General features: G+C 37.0%; 1 protein-coding gene across 2 annotated transcripts in view; it reads right to left on the reverse strand.

Annotated features, from left to right (window-relative positions):
• Window positions 1–863: 863 nt before the first annotated feature.
• Window positions 864–16,992, reverse strand: part of SLIT2 (slit guidance ligand 2) — a gene marked incomplete at its 5' end in the record, with an annotated part of 272,507 nt that continues 256,378 nt past the window's right edge. For both annotated transcript variants that reach the window (XM_082315199.1, XM_082315198.1), the window contains 4 exons: window positions 864–1,150; window positions 2,240–2,451; window positions 6,759–7,047; window positions 12,172–12,326. In XM_082315199.1, the coding sequence (XP_082171325.1) occupies window positions 909–1,150; window positions 2,240–2,451; window positions 6,759–7,047; window positions 12,172–12,326 (898 nt within the window). In that variant the 3' untranslated portion in view covers window positions 864–908. The remainder of the gene's footprint in view (window positions 1,151–2,239; window positions 2,452–6,758; window positions 7,048–12,171; window positions 12,327–16,992) is intronic.

Below are 16,992 nucleotides of genomic sequence, written 5' to 3' on the forward strand. Positions count from 1 at the left end.
ATACTGGGACAAATATAAATTAATATATATTAAAGCATTGAAAAACAGTAAAAGGGATGGCCTAAAAGGGTTAAGTACAATGTACTTTGATACAATAAATATTTCTCAATGAAACCGAATACTGTATAGAGTTGTTTAGAACTCATAGAAACAGAAATCCATATTATTACTAATTTATCCATCAATAATCTATTTTTATCATCCCCAAAACATTTATATTACAAAAAATTAATACTGGAAAAGGGCAGATAAACACTTTTTTATGCTTCTTTTGCTAACATGCTGACATAAAAGTATACATCATCAGGAGATTTCAGGATTATAGTATATTCTCATATCTCCCGTTTCCCATCCATTAAATGGGATGCCATCTTCTCAAGATGCTTAATAATTCCAAAAGATAAAATGTATTTCATACAATTGTTATTTCTGTATAATCTGATTCTTTTCATTCATAATGCTTCCTCATCCATAGGTAAGTGATTGGTATGCTCTGTCAAGACAATAAAATATACTGATACGAAAATGAAAAAACAAGCCTCATGTTCTGGTCAATATTTCATCTCTGAGCTGTTAAGTTGAAAGTCACATGTGTATAGTGTCAGTGTATCTTCAGCATGTTATAAAGAAGAATCCATGTTAAAAGCAGTTAAAGTTTCCCATCTCTGTTGCAATGTTACCAGGTCTTTTTTTTTTTTTTCTTCAAAGCTCCTCTTGGTTATGAGAAGTCTCAGTTCAAGCACTTGAATCTTTTTTCAAATGAAGAAAAAGTCTTTATTCTCATAATAAAAATAAGTCTGTTCTGTATTTTACAATATATTTCAAATATTTCCACTATGAAGCATTAATTAGTCCGACACGGTCAATAAGTATACAACATTTTCAAAAGACAAGTGTGACAGGAACACTTAGGAGGGACAATTTGTACAGCCACACTTCACCACTTTTTCAACCTCGTCCACAAATGACGACCCGTCAGTGCATTCGAAAGAGTATTTCCGTCTCTTGCTCCTCAGTGGTCCACAGCACTGCCCGGTTGAACATCCTCCTTTACATTCTAGTCTCGATACCTTCTTGGTCGTCTGGCACGCAGCATACCCTTGCTGCTTTTGGTAGTAATCTCGGATTCGTTCCCCTCGACAAGAGATTTCTGTAGAAAACAACATTTAAAATAAGAGGTACACTTTTGAGACACAGGTCAAAGAATGGTTGACATTGCTAAGGAAGACGCTGTGTTTCTAATTGCAGTTGGGATTGATACTTGACTCAGACTGCATACTGGAAACTAGTGATTCTACCAAACATAATATGATTAATGCTGAGTTTTATTTCCTATACCTCCTATTTTCAGTAAAGTTTATATTATGTATATGTAAACCATAAATACAAAGCTATTACAATGACAAGAAAATTGGAAGCTTAAATCTTTTCCTCTTTTATAAAAATACACATCTTCTGTTCCTACGTTGCTTGCAGCTGGTTCTATTTACCATAGGGAAATGTTTCAGAGAGCATGCAATTTAATTTATTAGACCTGGAGTTTAATATTATTCAAACAGTTATTTAATACAAGTTACATTCCACTAACTTCATAAATTACTGAGGTATAAAACCAGCTAAAAATGAGACATCTGTTAAAAGTTCTACAACCATATTCTTCTATTCTATTCACATCTACGTACAACAGAAAATAAGTGCCATCTGGGGTAACGGAAAGAGAGGGAGAGGGAGAGCTTTGATAGACAAAGGAAAAAGAAAAAGGTAGGGGGAAAAGTCATCCTGTTTTCATCCATCTCACCTGCATAATTCGCTGTGATAAATCAGTTGAAGCTGAGAGGTCAAAAGTAGAGTTTGTGATAAAACTAGGAGCAGAATCATTGGATTTGGCTTCTCAGTTGCAGAAGGCAAGGAAACAATAAATACAGAAAGATACAGCAGGTAAAAGGTAATAGTTAAATATAGTAAAAATGTGTTTCTGAATAAAGGCAAAAAAGAGAAATGTTTTCACAGCAAAACGTTAGATGAAAAAATCCTCAAAATGTAAACAAATTCATGGGAAAAGTTTGATTTTTCTCTCACTGAGATAAATTCTCATGGTAAAAAAAAAAGCAACAAATGTGTGTATTGTGGGGAAAAAAAAGTTGGTAATGTTTTTGGCTGTTCATGTTTTAATAAAAAAAACCTCTTTTCTAGGACCAAAACAACAACAACAACAACAAGATTTTAGATTTTTTTTTACCTTTATCACAGCTGTCCCCCGTGTATCCGCTGCTGCATTCGCAATATGGTTTCCCAAGCCCTGAAAGCCTGCATTTGCCATGTTTACACCTGATGGATTGGCAGGGGTTAAACAGCATTTCCTCTTCATCACAGAGGACTCCCCCATGTCCCTGCAGGCATTTACAACTGTATGAAAATGCATTGATCGGCAAGCAGGTACCATGCACACATCTACAGGGGAAACAAGCCCAAGAGAATAAAAATAAATTATTCATCAAAGTTCAGGCTAAGCAACATTAACTACAAATACTTTGGACTGTACTGAGAAGAAATTGCTTTTGTTTCTAATGGACTTTTTCAGTGAGATGCAGTGAAGTGGTTTATAATTGGTATGCAGGTTTACACAAAACAAGCTGCAGTACAGAACTCTGTCTCACCAGAAAACAGCCACTGTAGATGTGTTATGGAAGACTTTTACAGGCCACAGTTATTAAAACCAACATTTCCTGTCTACCTAAATTTTCAGCATGCTTTTGAGAAGAACACAGCAAAATCAAGCCCAAATGTAACCCACTAGAATTAAGGAGAGAAAAAGGATACTCACCTGAAATTCTGGTTCTTGTATCATTTAAAAAAACATATTGTCACTCATGAAGTACAGGGCTCCCAGCACGAAGACAGACCAGGCACTTCCTAACCAAAACTTTTCTGACACAGCACTGGCAGTTTCAAAGCTGAACACATGCTCCCCCGTCAAATACATTAGTCTGCATTGCCAACTGCCAGTAGCATGGCCATATAATGTATGAGGCAGGTCTTCACTGAAAGCCAACGGCACTCATCTAGTACTCATGCAGAAACCCACACTAGATGAGGCTGCATATTATCAAGTCTCAACCAAGTGATTAAATTAGCTACTCTTTTGGTTAAGCTTTGGTAAACATTTGTGGCAGGCTCAAATCTTATTGTTAGACAGAAAAGGCTATGATTAACTCATCTGCTGCATCTGCTCAGTTCTGATGTACAGTATGGAAACACATAGCTGGTCTTACTTCTCTTGAGAGAGAGGTGGTGTTTCCCAAAAGGAGGCTGTTTAACTACCTGGTCCTAGGTGTAAGCTGAAGATTAGGGAAATTCATCTTCTGAAAACGTCACCAATGACTTGGAATAAAATCACTTCCCTTTGTTCATTTGGTGGCACAGGGTCAATAACTTTCTTCCTAGAAAGTTTTCTTTTAACTGTTGTCTTGATAGACAAGTTTTCTATCTACATACTGTTTCCTAGGGAGACCACAGTGAAGATTCCTCTGCAGGGGATGCAATCCTGATGTTCAAGGTCACAATCACCCTCACTAATGTTTCTCCTCTCTAATGTTTTTCCTCTCTGTATTGTAAGATCCCTGAGTCCACAACCTCCTTAGTAGGTTGTGGCAGCCACCTAAATAAATATATAAATAAATAAATGAAAAGCTTTTGATAAAAAAAAAAAAAATCCCATTCGATCTAAAATAAAATCCTTTGTTTCAATTTGAAGATGGCAAAAATTCAGATAAAATGGCATTTCATAGTAAAAAGAAGAGTTCTGTTAAGAATAACATTTCATTTTGAAATTTTTTAGATAACATAGTCTGTATTTCTGGAAACTTTTTGCTTTGTACTTTACTCTTTCAGTACAGTAAGAAATTTGGTAAATTGAAATGAATGCACAACACTTTAACTTTGACAAACTTACATTAACTATTTAAAACTGTTTCAGTTTATAAATACCAACAAGTTCCACTCATCAGTGAAATCTACATCACAATTCTCCATCTGTACCCTAAATTCTGTGCAAGTGCTTTAGGCATGGTGTAACTTGGAGGAAAAAGACTATGGGAAGTCATTTTCATCACAGGATATTTAAATGGAAGGCACAACACATAGCCTCCATTCACATATCCAGTTTGGGATTAAAAACTGCAAATATAAAACTTAACTATTAGCCTAAGCACCTCCAACTTCCCTATTATGCAAGTGTCTGTACTTTTAAAGCACCTATGTTCCCTAAAAAATTCCAAATTGTTCCTGTGGTTGAAGTCTGATATTCCAAGACTGTTAGACTGTTAAGCAACTCAAAATTGAAGGCTTAGTATCACAAGGCAGATAGATAGCTTTTGGTTAGTTTTCATTATGTTTAGCATTTGATCTGTTCACCATTTACAAAACAACCACTTTTAGGACATCTGATGTATGAAGTTACTCAGGTGACACTGACATCATGTCATATTCTATACAGGCTCTTTCAGATATTAAAGCAATCTGTGTCAGGATATTTGGTGAAGTTCTGTTTGACTTAGAAGATGATTAAATCTTAGCTAATGCCAACTCTCATACTTTTGCTTCCACCTGTTCTTTGAAGCCCTAAATTTCATCTTCAGACTGTACTGAAAGGAACATCAAGCTAAGTGCAAATTCTCGGGCACAGTTTCATCTTATCTAATTTTAGGTACCTATGTCAGGCACCCAAGTTAGATGTATAATTGCCATAAGCTCCCCACAGAGTCATGGAGAGAAACGAGCTCATCCAGAGGGTGATCAGACCACTTGAGGTCCAATTTACTCTTTAGACATGCGTTTATTCCTTTACTGACTATAGAGCAAAATTTCGTCACTATGTTCCTAAGTCAAGCACCTAGATTTAGGTAAAATAAATCTAAACCTTAAGCCTTTTCGTGGTATGCAGAGATCTCTAAAAGATCCCCTACATTTTCAAAACAGAGATCACAGTGACAAGTCTGTTTCTCAGATAAAGTGGAACGTTATACTGTATTAGATAGACAAAATGCATCTATTCAATAGACAGGATTTAGAGATGAATCAAGAAATACAGAATCAAATTCCCCAGGAACTGAAGAACAACAAAACCCTCCTTCACTCCAAAGAAACAATTTTGGTTTGGCTTTCTCTCCTAAAAGCTCACAGCACTGTACACAACTGAAACAAAACCAATACTTTCAAGAGCTAACAAAATACTAATGTTATGCTAACTTAATTCTACCCTTGATACTGCCTGTATCTGATACTTGCCAAGTTTTGTAATTTACTGCAAAGCGCACTCAACTTGGGTGTTGATGTGTACAGTTATAAGAACCTGTACAGAATCTAATTTTTCAAGGACTCTTCAAAGAAATTCTTTGGGTTTTCTTATTATAGAACTTGATGGTTACAGTTCCATGTTATTTTTGACTCCTAAAGTATAAAATGGATGTGATAGACATCACATTTGTATTTTTTAACTGGCTGTGACTTCCCTTCTTTATCTCTTAAATTACTGTGAAAGAGGACAGGGTAAGAAAAAGACCCATAAACAATGAAGTGCTATAATGATACGCCTCAGAAATTCACTGCTGTGGCTTTGGGAAGAGTTCAAAGCTTAATAGTACTGGAAGAGTCCATAACCAATGTAAACAATGCTAACTGCATTGTAAAGCATGCTAACTAGCATATAAAGCTTTAAAGGGTCAGACTCTCCACACACACTATGTGAAAAGATCACTTAAGCATCATTTTATGTGGAAGTGGAAAATCATCTTATTAGAATCTCTCAGCAAACTCAGGCCACTGGTCCTCAAAAGTTATATAGGCCAGAGCTCAGAAAAAGCAGCAGCCAAAAGATCCAAACAGCACAAAAAAAAAAAAAAGAAAAAAAAAAGATGTTTCCCAAACTGTAGTAAGGACAGTGGTAAGGGCAAACAGAATGACATCTTGTTGCCCATGACCGATAACTCCTGAAGAACTCTGAACTTCTGAAGTTTCTGATATTCTTGTGCTGGGAGACCATGAGCCAAAAAACGGAATCTGTCTCTATAGTAAATTTAAAAGATGAATATACATAGTTATCAATACTCTCATATACACATATATACGTATCTTTCGCCCTCTCTCTACACATATTATATACATGACCTCTATAAACATACATGAAGTGCTCAACCTAAAATGTTCTAGTCAAATCAGCAAAAAGAATTAGCACACACGGACTTAAACAGAAGTTTACCATAAAGGTAGAAATCTGTTTTCCTGCTAAAACCTGGGGTACTGTGAAAATATAGAAATATTAGATATATCTATTGTATCAAGTTTTTAAAACACATTAGAGAATAATAATAATTGTATTTCCTCATTCTATTGTAAATAAGCTAATAGATTTTTTTTTTCTATTTGCAATTTCTTCTAAATGATTTTTGTACCAAATGTCATACCAACACTTGCATCGGTGTATCTCATTACAGAAGTAGCCCATACAGAAGTATGTAAGAGCATATTCCAGGCTTTACGCAGAACTTCAGTGAGATGTGTGTCTGCTCTCCTAAACTGGGGACTTTTCCTCATTAAGTTTATGGAAAGAATATACTATAACCTGGATGCTGTTTTCACTTTTACATGCCCAGGATATTTTGTTTCTTGCTGAAAAAAGTGTGAAATTTTATGAAAAAAATACAATAACAGGAGACTTATATGCATATTATACTACTGTTTTGTCTTGAGGAATGACATACTTATTTCCAAGACATGGGTCATTAGTTTGCTGATCACAGAGGGGTCCAGTCCATCCTCCTTCACACTCACAGGAAAAGCCTGACTGGCTGGTAGCATGGCACGTTCCATGCACACAAACTTTCTTATGACAAGGCTCGCAACCTGGCAGAATTCCCACTTGCAGTGGCACGTTTCTGAAGTCCTGGAGTTCGCTGTTGATATACAGATTACGGATGCAACCGTGGAAGCTGGTGCCATTCTGTCCTGGAGACTGACGTAAAGCTGCTATGTTATTTTTCACAGGCATGCCTAGGAAATTAATAATAGCAAATAATCAATGTAATCTTTGGTACAATTTTCTATACCATTTTCCCTGTTTTTTAAACATTTTTAAAGAAATATTTCTTCCTAATTAATTATTCTTAGATATTCAGCCTACAACCATGACCAGTGATTTAGTATTTGGGAATTGTCCTGGTTGTCAAGCATGCGTGTAAACCAGCTCTAGACCCCTAAGTCTCTAGGTCCAATTTAAGAGACGTATATAGGACTTCATACAGGAAGCTCACAACTGTGAAAAGGTTCAGATACATGCCTGTTTTTGACCTAGTGCAATTAAGTCCAGGATAGTACATAGTTTCTGAATCTTGGAAAAACAAAAGTTGTTGAAATTCAGCAGTTGACACATGAGTTTTTTGTCAGCTGCTAAGACACTCAAATCCAGAAGAATTTAGTAGGACTACCTTATCAATTTGGAGCAGGCATACATATTTCAAATGTGAAATTTTGCTAGTGAAAATTCTTGGAAAGAAAAGCTCAACAGGAGGAGGTTCCATTACTTTAAAAAATATTTCTGTTCAGCATGTCTCAAAAACAGATTAATAAAAAAGCCACTCATAGTTTGCCATTACAGTTTTAAACAAAGACAGTCAATAGTAACAATAATTCAACATCAAAATACTTATGTGTAGATATTTCTAGATAGTGCAAATGCCCCTGATGTTGACCATTTTCAGAATAATTCCTCTGTTGTAGTCTATAGGTGTTACAGGTGTAACTGGAGCATGAGGTATATGCGATGCAGTAATCCTGTTCTAATCAGTTAACCATTTAAGACTAATTCAGAAGGAACATAACTATTAAACACTGTTTCCTTGTAAAAATGAAGTTTCTTCTACTCCTACCCCCTGCTTTTTTTTTTTCCTCTTTTTTTAACTTCTTGCTTGCTAACATATTGGCCTATATTAGTTAGTCCTTAACATATTACATTCAAATAATTAATATACAAATGCCTAAATACCTCCTGAGATTAATAAATAAAGGAAATCAAAGTGCACTGAGCATTAGAAAAGGATCTGTTTACCTGAAAATAAATATGCTTATTAGCTGCACAGGTTTGTTTATGGCCAAAATTAACAATTTTCATTCTGGTACTTAGTAAGATAACAACCACAGAAAGAGGTAACGTTCTGCATAGTTGCTCCTTAACCATGTAAACTGATACTTCTGATGGTTTTATATAGTTATTCTGAACAGTTAAGAGTAATGCAGAAGTGCTATGCAACCTAATGAAGTAGATCTGCCTTTCATTTAGAGGTTATTGTAATTCCATTTGTGCTAAGCTTCAGTGATTATAGAAATGAACGGTATTGCATCCATACTGCTGAAGAGCCTAATCTTCTTTGATCTTATCAATTAAGTAAAACAGGCTCGGGACTATTATATTAAAGGATTCAGACTGCAAACAATCATTAGTTTCCATTTCCTCAAAACTATTTGCCCCATATTCTCAAAATCCAGGCACAAGGCAGAGTCATTAAGGCCTCTTCACCCTGATGTCTCCCTTGAAAGCAACACTCAGCAAATGTTTAGGCATATGGCTTAAGGTATCTAATAGCAGAACAGATGCACTGAATTTATCCATTGTAAAAACAAAAGCTGCATAAAAGTAAGTACACCAATGCAATGCTAAACTAGATGTTATACTTGTAAGCATCAGGAAATTTAGATAGGATAGCTGGGAACCATGTAAGTATGTATCACACCAGATAATATGAGGTATATCACATGTGATTCAGAGAATTTTTTGTCTATGATCTCTAATATGAAGACATTTGGAAACACAATGCAAGCACATACACAAGCTTTCAGCCTATACACTTTTTGCTTCTTCTGGCAAGTTACCAAGTGTGAGAAGGCTAAAGCGTGTCCAAAAGCTGCTCCTATTCTTTAGCAATACTTCCTAGATAATTTTTAGACAAAGGTTCTTTATCAGTTAGAAAAGAACTGCCATAGAAATGATGCAGACAAATATTTCAGCCCTATTTTCTGAAAGGTAAGAAAGTAGTTCCCGTCCCCCTTTAAGCTTTTGGTCACTGAACCTGACTACAGGTAAATTACCAAATTACTGTGCAAGGAGGCAAACGGTAAGACCCCTATTAAATAACAGTCATATAATAACACTGTCAAAATGAGTATCTCATTCAGAAGCTGCTAGAACAGAGCAGGCACAAATGAAAAGCAGATGATGCCCTACCTGTCTCAGAAATAGGGACTTCCGTGAAACAAGGTGCCATGCTCAACCAGTAAAATATGCTCTAATTTCTGAGAGAAGCATGTGAAGTATCAGTGAATTCTGTAACCCCTTTGAAGAGTTTTTTAGAAGAAACAGATTGTCCCTTAAGACTTCTTACAAAAAGCCATAGGCTTTCAATATGATTTACTGAAATCTGTTACAGAAAGACTGAAAAATATCTAGCGTGTGTATTATGACCACACAAGAGAGCCATACAGCTGGAAAAAGGTCAAAAAAAAAAGAAGAGTATAAATCAATAAGCCTACTTTCTTTAAAAATAAAGTTAAATTACCCCTTCCAAACCAACCCAAATATTGTGACCCAAGAATAACTTTGTCAAAAAAAAAGGGGGGTGGGAGCGGAGAGAAAGAGAATGAGAGAGAGAGAGAAAACCATACAAGGGCTTGCTGTCAAGTCTGAATTTCATCCTGCCAGCTGAGGTGATGCTTACCAGAAATGCCATTTTAACGGGAAGGTGATAAGAGTAAGTGTAAGCTACATGATGATATAGGTGTCAAACTAAGACTTTGGCAAAGATAAAAATACTGCATAAAATCCTAGTGAGAATTTGAGTTCTTAACTGATGGAAATGTGTGACTGAATTCTCTAAAAATTCTAGATACAGTTGGATAAGAAAAAATTGAATGAATCTCAAAAAGATGGGTAATATAAAGATACAAGAGTGAAAGTTAGCTGTCTCAAGAATTCTAAAGATCATAAATAGATAAACATAGATAAAGAACAGAAAAGTTTAAGAGCTGAATATCAACCTACTGGGTTTTTTTTGCTTTATTTTGTAATAATGTGCTTCTAATAATGGTTTTCATTCTGTTTTGGACCAACATTTTCTATGACAGCAGAAATAATTGTCTGCTTGGAGTCTGAATGTGAAGAATAGAAACAGAAGTAACACAGGGCCTCTCTAAATAATATGCACTAGGATGAAAAAGACCCCTGCTCTTAGGAATCAAGCCACTGAAGGAAAAGGTTATTTCCAAAAATTATTTCTTCTGATACTTCAAAATGATGATGCAGATTAATATGATTCTTGTAATTGAGACACAGATCTGCAAGGTGAAGAAGCAAGGAGGAGAAACACATGTCACAAATCAACAAGTAAGTGTTAGCACTGCACAGAATAAATGTTTATAGTTGGCAGTCTAGCTTCATTTCATTAAAAGGTGCCCATAACAGACAGGGGGATCATTCTGCAATAAGCTAAGTTTTCAAGAAGTAGTAAAATTGGCCTTAGCAGTCATTAAATAACAAACTGATGTTGACAATACAAGCAAGCAAGCACACAGTATCTTATTAGAATTTAGGACCATCTCTCCTTCCAAAAAATGTGGCATAGGACACTATGTAAACAACACCGCAGAAGTGATACCCATGAAAAAATGCAGATGTGCTTCCACAAGGCAATATTCCTTTGAAGATTCATGATATGAAGCAATTTGAAAGGCAGCTCATACTTTTGATAATTTTAATTCTTTTCTCTGCTGGTATGGGCAGTGATGACTAATGTTGAATTCTGTCTTGTACTTCTTCCCATCTTAGATGGAAGGAGGCAATGACAAAATCTGAAAAGACAAAACAGCTAAAGTGCTTCAAGGGAAGCATGGGGATTTTCAGAGACAAAAGTCAACTTACCCCTCATCACTTGTCACTGAGGCACTTGTTATACTGGTTTTATAGGACAAATAGACTATTCTTGATCTGAATCAAAGCAGCTTCCTGTTTTTCTTTCCCATTAGAGGTAAATCTAAGCAGCTACCCTGAGCTTTTCTGTATATTTAGAAAGAGGATAAATAGCACCTTTGCTAGAGAAAATAGGCATCTCACAAATGTAATACTGGTAGCATAATTTTTTGCAAGGAGGAAAGAAGCTCAAGTCTAAAAACTTATTCTCAGACACAAAACAAAATGGAAAAGAAAGCAGGTATTCTTTTTACAGAAAGAACAGATCAGAAGAAGACTCCTTGCATGTCTCCTATAAGACCGTAAGATTAAACTAAGTAGAAGGTGAAGATTGGTAGAAGATCAGCTGTATTGAAAAGCCATGCTGAATCTTTGATCACTAAGAACTCAGACTTGCTACCAATGACAGTAAGAAGGCACAAAGCGGTGGCTGAAGTTTCTGACTCTTTTACCTAGTTTATGCAGGCCCATCAGAAATTCAACAGTAACTGCTGGTTAAAACAATGGGCTTGAATCCATAGTTGTACAGAGTAAATCGCAGCAAATGATCAAAAATATTTCAAATTGTTTATCTCCACAATCACCTACTACCAGTTTTACTGAAACAAACAATTCTTTCTTCTCAAAACAAAACAAAAAAACCCAAAACCTGCCACATATTGTTAGGCAACTGTCCAGCTGGTTCCCTTCTTACCTAATGTCATAACTTCTATCAGCCCTAAACAATAAGATCTCCAGGCAGAAATTATACTTCATGGCTTTATACCTTGCTATCATTTCCTGCAGATATGTGTACAGTGAAATAGAAATGTAAAACATGATGAAAACAGAATGCTACCATTCTACACTTTCTGAAAAGGCATTACTGCATCTTCAGGTAGCTAAACAATGTTAAACACACTTCTTCAGTATAATAAAAAGCTACATAACAGTAAATTACAGGATTTTACAGTGGGCATCAAATATCCATACTGATAAAAAAGCAACAGGTGCAGTTTGAGGACATACTATTTGTTAAAAAAATACTGAGATGAACTGCTGAAGTTTCATCTTAAGGTGTTATCTCAATGACTGAGTCTCTTACCATGTGTTTATTAATATATGTTACCAGAGTAAATTAGCTATGATACTGTTAGTAAGAAGCAGTAAGATCCTCTTACCTCCTACATACAGCGGAGAATCAAAATTCAGAGTGGACTGCTTGGACAAATTGGTAATTATCTTGGGGCTTCCTCCATCAATAGATAAAGACAGAATCTGATCCATAGCTAGCAGCTCCACAATGTGGAAATTGCCATCATTAATCGTTTCCACACTGCAAAATAAACATCAATATTAATTTTAAACAGTTAATGGTCTGGTTAGAACAGTTTTTGGTCATCTTCTCCTTTAATAGTTAATACAGCTTCAGAACGGAACTTCTCCAGGAGTGCAGTCTCCTGAAAGCTACATTTTAAGCAAGGACATGCATGTATGTTTAAGAGCTAATACAATATAATACCCCATCAATAACACTTTATTAATAATACATATTGTAAATTAATAGCCCCTTTTCGTTCAAAGTAATTCCTGTCCTCATCAAATAATGAACTGTGTAAATGTAGATGATATTCTAAACATCAGTTGAAATACATTTACTAGGCAGGTAGCCGAACACAAAAACAGTTTGGAGTTCTGCAACAACGATCACAGGGATGGAACACCTCTCCTGTGAGGAAAGCCTGAGAGAGCTGGGGTTGTTCAGCTTGGAGAAGAGAAGGCTCTGGGGAGCCCTGATTGTGGCCTTTCAATACTTAAAGGGGGCTTATAAGAAAGATGGACAGAGACTTTTTATCAAGGCATGTAGTGACAGGACAAGAGGTAACCGTTTTAAACTAAAAGAGGGTAGATTTAGATTAGATAGAACCTGTAAAGTAAAAGAAGATGATGTAAAGAAGAAATTCTTTAATATGAGGGTGGTTAAACACCGGGACAGGTTGCCAGAGAAGTTGTGGATGCCCCATCATTGGAAATGTTCAAGTGCCCCATCACTTGTTGTGGATGTCCCATCATTGGAGGGGTCATTGGAGGGGCTTTGCACCATCTAATCTAGTGCAAGATGTCCCTGCCCACAGCAAGGGGGGTGGAACTAGATGATCGTTAAAGGTCCCTTCCAACCTAAACCATTCTATGATTCCAATGTTAGTCCAAGATATTATTTGTGTGCACGTGTGTGTGCGCATAGGTGCGTGTGTATCCTACATGTTGCATAGTGTTGGGTTTACATATTTTGCAAGTCTGAAGGCCTGAGTTGACTCCAGTGATATAGAAACCCACTATTTCATGGAATATGGAACTGCATCTGACCTTAGTCCTGCCAGACAAAATCACATCATTGGTCCAGACAGCTCCAGTGACGCTAGCAGTAAAGTAATTTGTTATCTTTATTAGGCATGGTTATTTCTGTGTGTTCAGCTTCTGGCTAGCACAGTGAATACTATGTTCACTTTCTTTTCTTGCCTACGTATACCATTTCCTTGTGCTTTCTAACAAGATATGAACCCACTAGTAGGAGAATGCCCGAAGGGTGTCATGCAGAAAAGGCTTGTTTCAAGCATGGTGCTTATGCTGTGTAAGGACAAGCCTATATGCGTTACTAAGTACAAGAAATGGCTGCCTATGCTTACCAGCCTCAATATCTACACAGCAAATGTTTAAGTGCAGGGTAACTACTCCACACTTGAACACAGTTTAAGTACATTAGAGACGGAAGAATATTATTATTCAATGCTGGGACTGAATATATCATTGTACTTACATTACTTCTAGCCCATTCTCCACTGAAGAATTAAGAGCTGAATGTATGGCTGCATGGAAGCTATGACAATGAGCTGTAGTCCGGAGACCAGACATTACAACCATTCCCATGAGAGCCTTTATTTGCTTCAGGGCACCATCAAATAAGCGAGCTTAAGCCTTTGAAAAAAGTTATTTAAATGAACCAATTGTATGATAGCCTGAGATGGACTGAACAGTCATACAATCAGTTAGCGCTTCTCATTAGGAAAGCAGCATAGCTGAAAGGGATTAGCTTCCTAAATCTCAAGGCAAAAATCAAGCAAATTACCTTATAACATCCTTAGCGATGTTTTAATTAACCTAACTGCTTTTGTCCTGGAACAGATCAGAAGCACTCACATGGTTTTTTACAGCTGTGACACATTAAATACCTTCTTAGATATTTATTACCAACTTGTGCTGGTTTTGGCTGCGGTAGAGTTAATTTTCTTCATAATAGCTAGTATGGGGCTATGTTTTGGATTTGTGCTGGAAACTGTTGATAACACAGGGATGTTCTCATTACTGCTGAGCAGTGCTTACACAGAGTCAAGGCCTTTTCTGCTTCTCACCCCCCCCCGCCCCCCCCAGCGAGGAGGCTGGGGGTGCACAAGAAGCTGGGAGGGGACACAGCTGGGACAGCTGACCCCAACTGACCAAAGGGATATTCCACATCATAGGATGCCATGCTCAGCATATAAAGCTGGGGAAGAAGAAGGAAGGGGGGACGTTTGGAGTGATGGCATTTGTCTTCCCAAGTAACCGTTACATGTGATGGAGCCCTGCTTTCCTGGAGGTGGCTGAACTCCTGCCTGCCAACAGGAAGCAGTGAATGAATTCCTTGTTTTGCTTTGCCTGTGTGTGTGGCTTTTGCTTTACTTGTTAACCTGTATTTATCTCAACCCCTGAGTTTTCTCACTTTTACCCTTCCAGTTCTCTCCCCCATCCCAGTGCAGGGGAGTGAGTGAGTGGCTCTGTGGTGCTTAGTTGGCGGCTGGGGTTAAACCACGACACAACTCTAACTGTGTGGACAGGCTTAGCTCAATATGCATGAAAGATCTGCATGATAGCATGAATGCTTTACATAAACTCAGCTCTATGTGGAAGTGCAAACACACAACAGAGCAGACACTGGCAGAATAAACACTTTTTGAGAGTGGGCAGGAGGGCGACTGACAGGCTCCATGAGGGGAAGGAAAAGGCCAGGGTTCATCATTCCTAAAGAGTAAGGTCTATTCAAGGTATTAAGAGGCTTGTTTGCTGTGATCAAGCAATAGGAAAAGTGCCAGGATTAATTTATTTAACACATCTCCATGAATCTGTGAAAAAAGTTGCGCTAAGAAATCAAAATGCATATGACTTCTTGACTTAAGTAAGCAAGAAACCCTAATATAATGTTCTTATTCCAAGGAAACTTATGTTGTTTTACAACTTATTAACTTTTCACACAATAGTATTTAAAAGGATAAGAGCAACACAGAACATGCATTTTTATAGCAAGAGGTCATTCCAGGGATGCATAAAACATTATGTGTAGAGGGAATGTGTCTCCGTTAACAGTGATTATTGAAAGCTTCTAGTTTAAACTGTTTTACTAGTAAAATTTACTGCAGAGAGAGGAGCTCTCCTAGGTAAGGGTGGTTTAAATTAAAGGGGAAATAAACACAAGGCTTATCTGTGCAATATTTCCTGCCAATGCACTTACATTACTTCTAGCCTATTTCCCATTGGAGAAATGAGAGCTGAATGCATAGATCTTAATGAAAAGCTGTAAGAAAACCTGATTTAAAGCTTCTGGAACTCTGTAGAAGAATAATGATTTGGGAGGAAATATTCCCATATTTCCAATAAATACATGATGAAAACTAGTTTACAGAATGAAAAGCGGTTTGTTTTCTTTGTGTAAAAACATTTAACATTTAAAAATGGACGTCCAGACAGAACATAATCCAGGTGGATCAACTTTTCCCAAATAACCATCTCCAATGAATTAATTTTCTTTATTGGTCTTGGCACTGCCATCATCTCATCTTGTTACTCAGATTGACTGATGAGTGCTTTTGGGATGACGGCTCTTTCTGCAGTTAATTCCCATTGGTAAATCAGTTCTCACTCTACACAGCTAGACTGCTGTTATTGTTGATTCTCCATATTTATCATGATTAAATCATCCGTTTGTAACTTTGTTTTGTTGCTACTATAAGCACCTCGTAGGCTTTGCAGCTCCCATTTGACTCCTTTTCAACACACCATGTCTTGACTGCCATTTATATTATAAAACTTCTATTTGAATCTCTCTATTGTCTGTTTTTTTACTTTGGCCTCTGTTTCAGGCATCTCATCATTGTTCAGTGGAGTACGACTTGTCTTATTCTTTTTCCTATACTATCCATGAATCTTCACTTCCTTAATGAAATCTGTAAATCTCTTGATAAATTTCTCAGTTTTTTGATTTCCTTTCTGTCCTTCTCACTGCAAGCAGCTTCCTATCTTAGTTTGCAAACCATCTACCCTGTTACCAAATCATTCTTAAACCTCATTGTTCTTAAACATTATGAGTTAAAATGCTCTTTTGCCGTCTTCATATCTCTCTGATAAAACATACTACATTATCTTGTTTTCTTTTATAATTCATCAACTATTTGTACTGGGTCTGGCTGGCATGGAGTTAATATTCTTCATAATAGCCGATATGGTATTGTGTTTTAGATTTGTGACCAATGCTGATAACGCACTAATCTTTTAGCTATTGCTGAATAATGTTTGCACAGTGTGAAGGCTGCCTTTGTTTCTCACTCTGTCCCCTGCAGTGAATAGATTAGGGGTGTGCATGAGGTTAGGAGGGGACACAACCAGGCAGATGACCCAAACTAACCAAAGAGATATTCCATGCCACATAATGTCATGCTCAGCAGTGAAATGGAGAGGAGGGGGCGTTTAGCTAGGTTAGCCATCTTCTGCTTGGGAACTGGCTAAGCATCGGTCTGCCCATGGGAGATGGCGAGTGATTGCAATCGCAGCACTTGTTTTGTTTTGTTTCTTTTTTCCTCCACTTTTCCTTTGGTTATTAAATTATTGTTATCTCAACCTATGGTATTTCTGACATTTAGTCATCCTTTTCTCTTCCCCTGTCCCACTGGGGGTGGAAGGGGAGGTGAGTGAGC

Source organism: Platalea leucorodia (assembly GCF_965183815.1).
Source record: "Platalea leucorodia genome assembly, chromosome: 6".
Lineage (NCBI taxonomy): Eukaryota > Metazoa > Chordata > Aves > Pelecaniformes > Threskiornithidae > Platalea > Platalea leucorodia.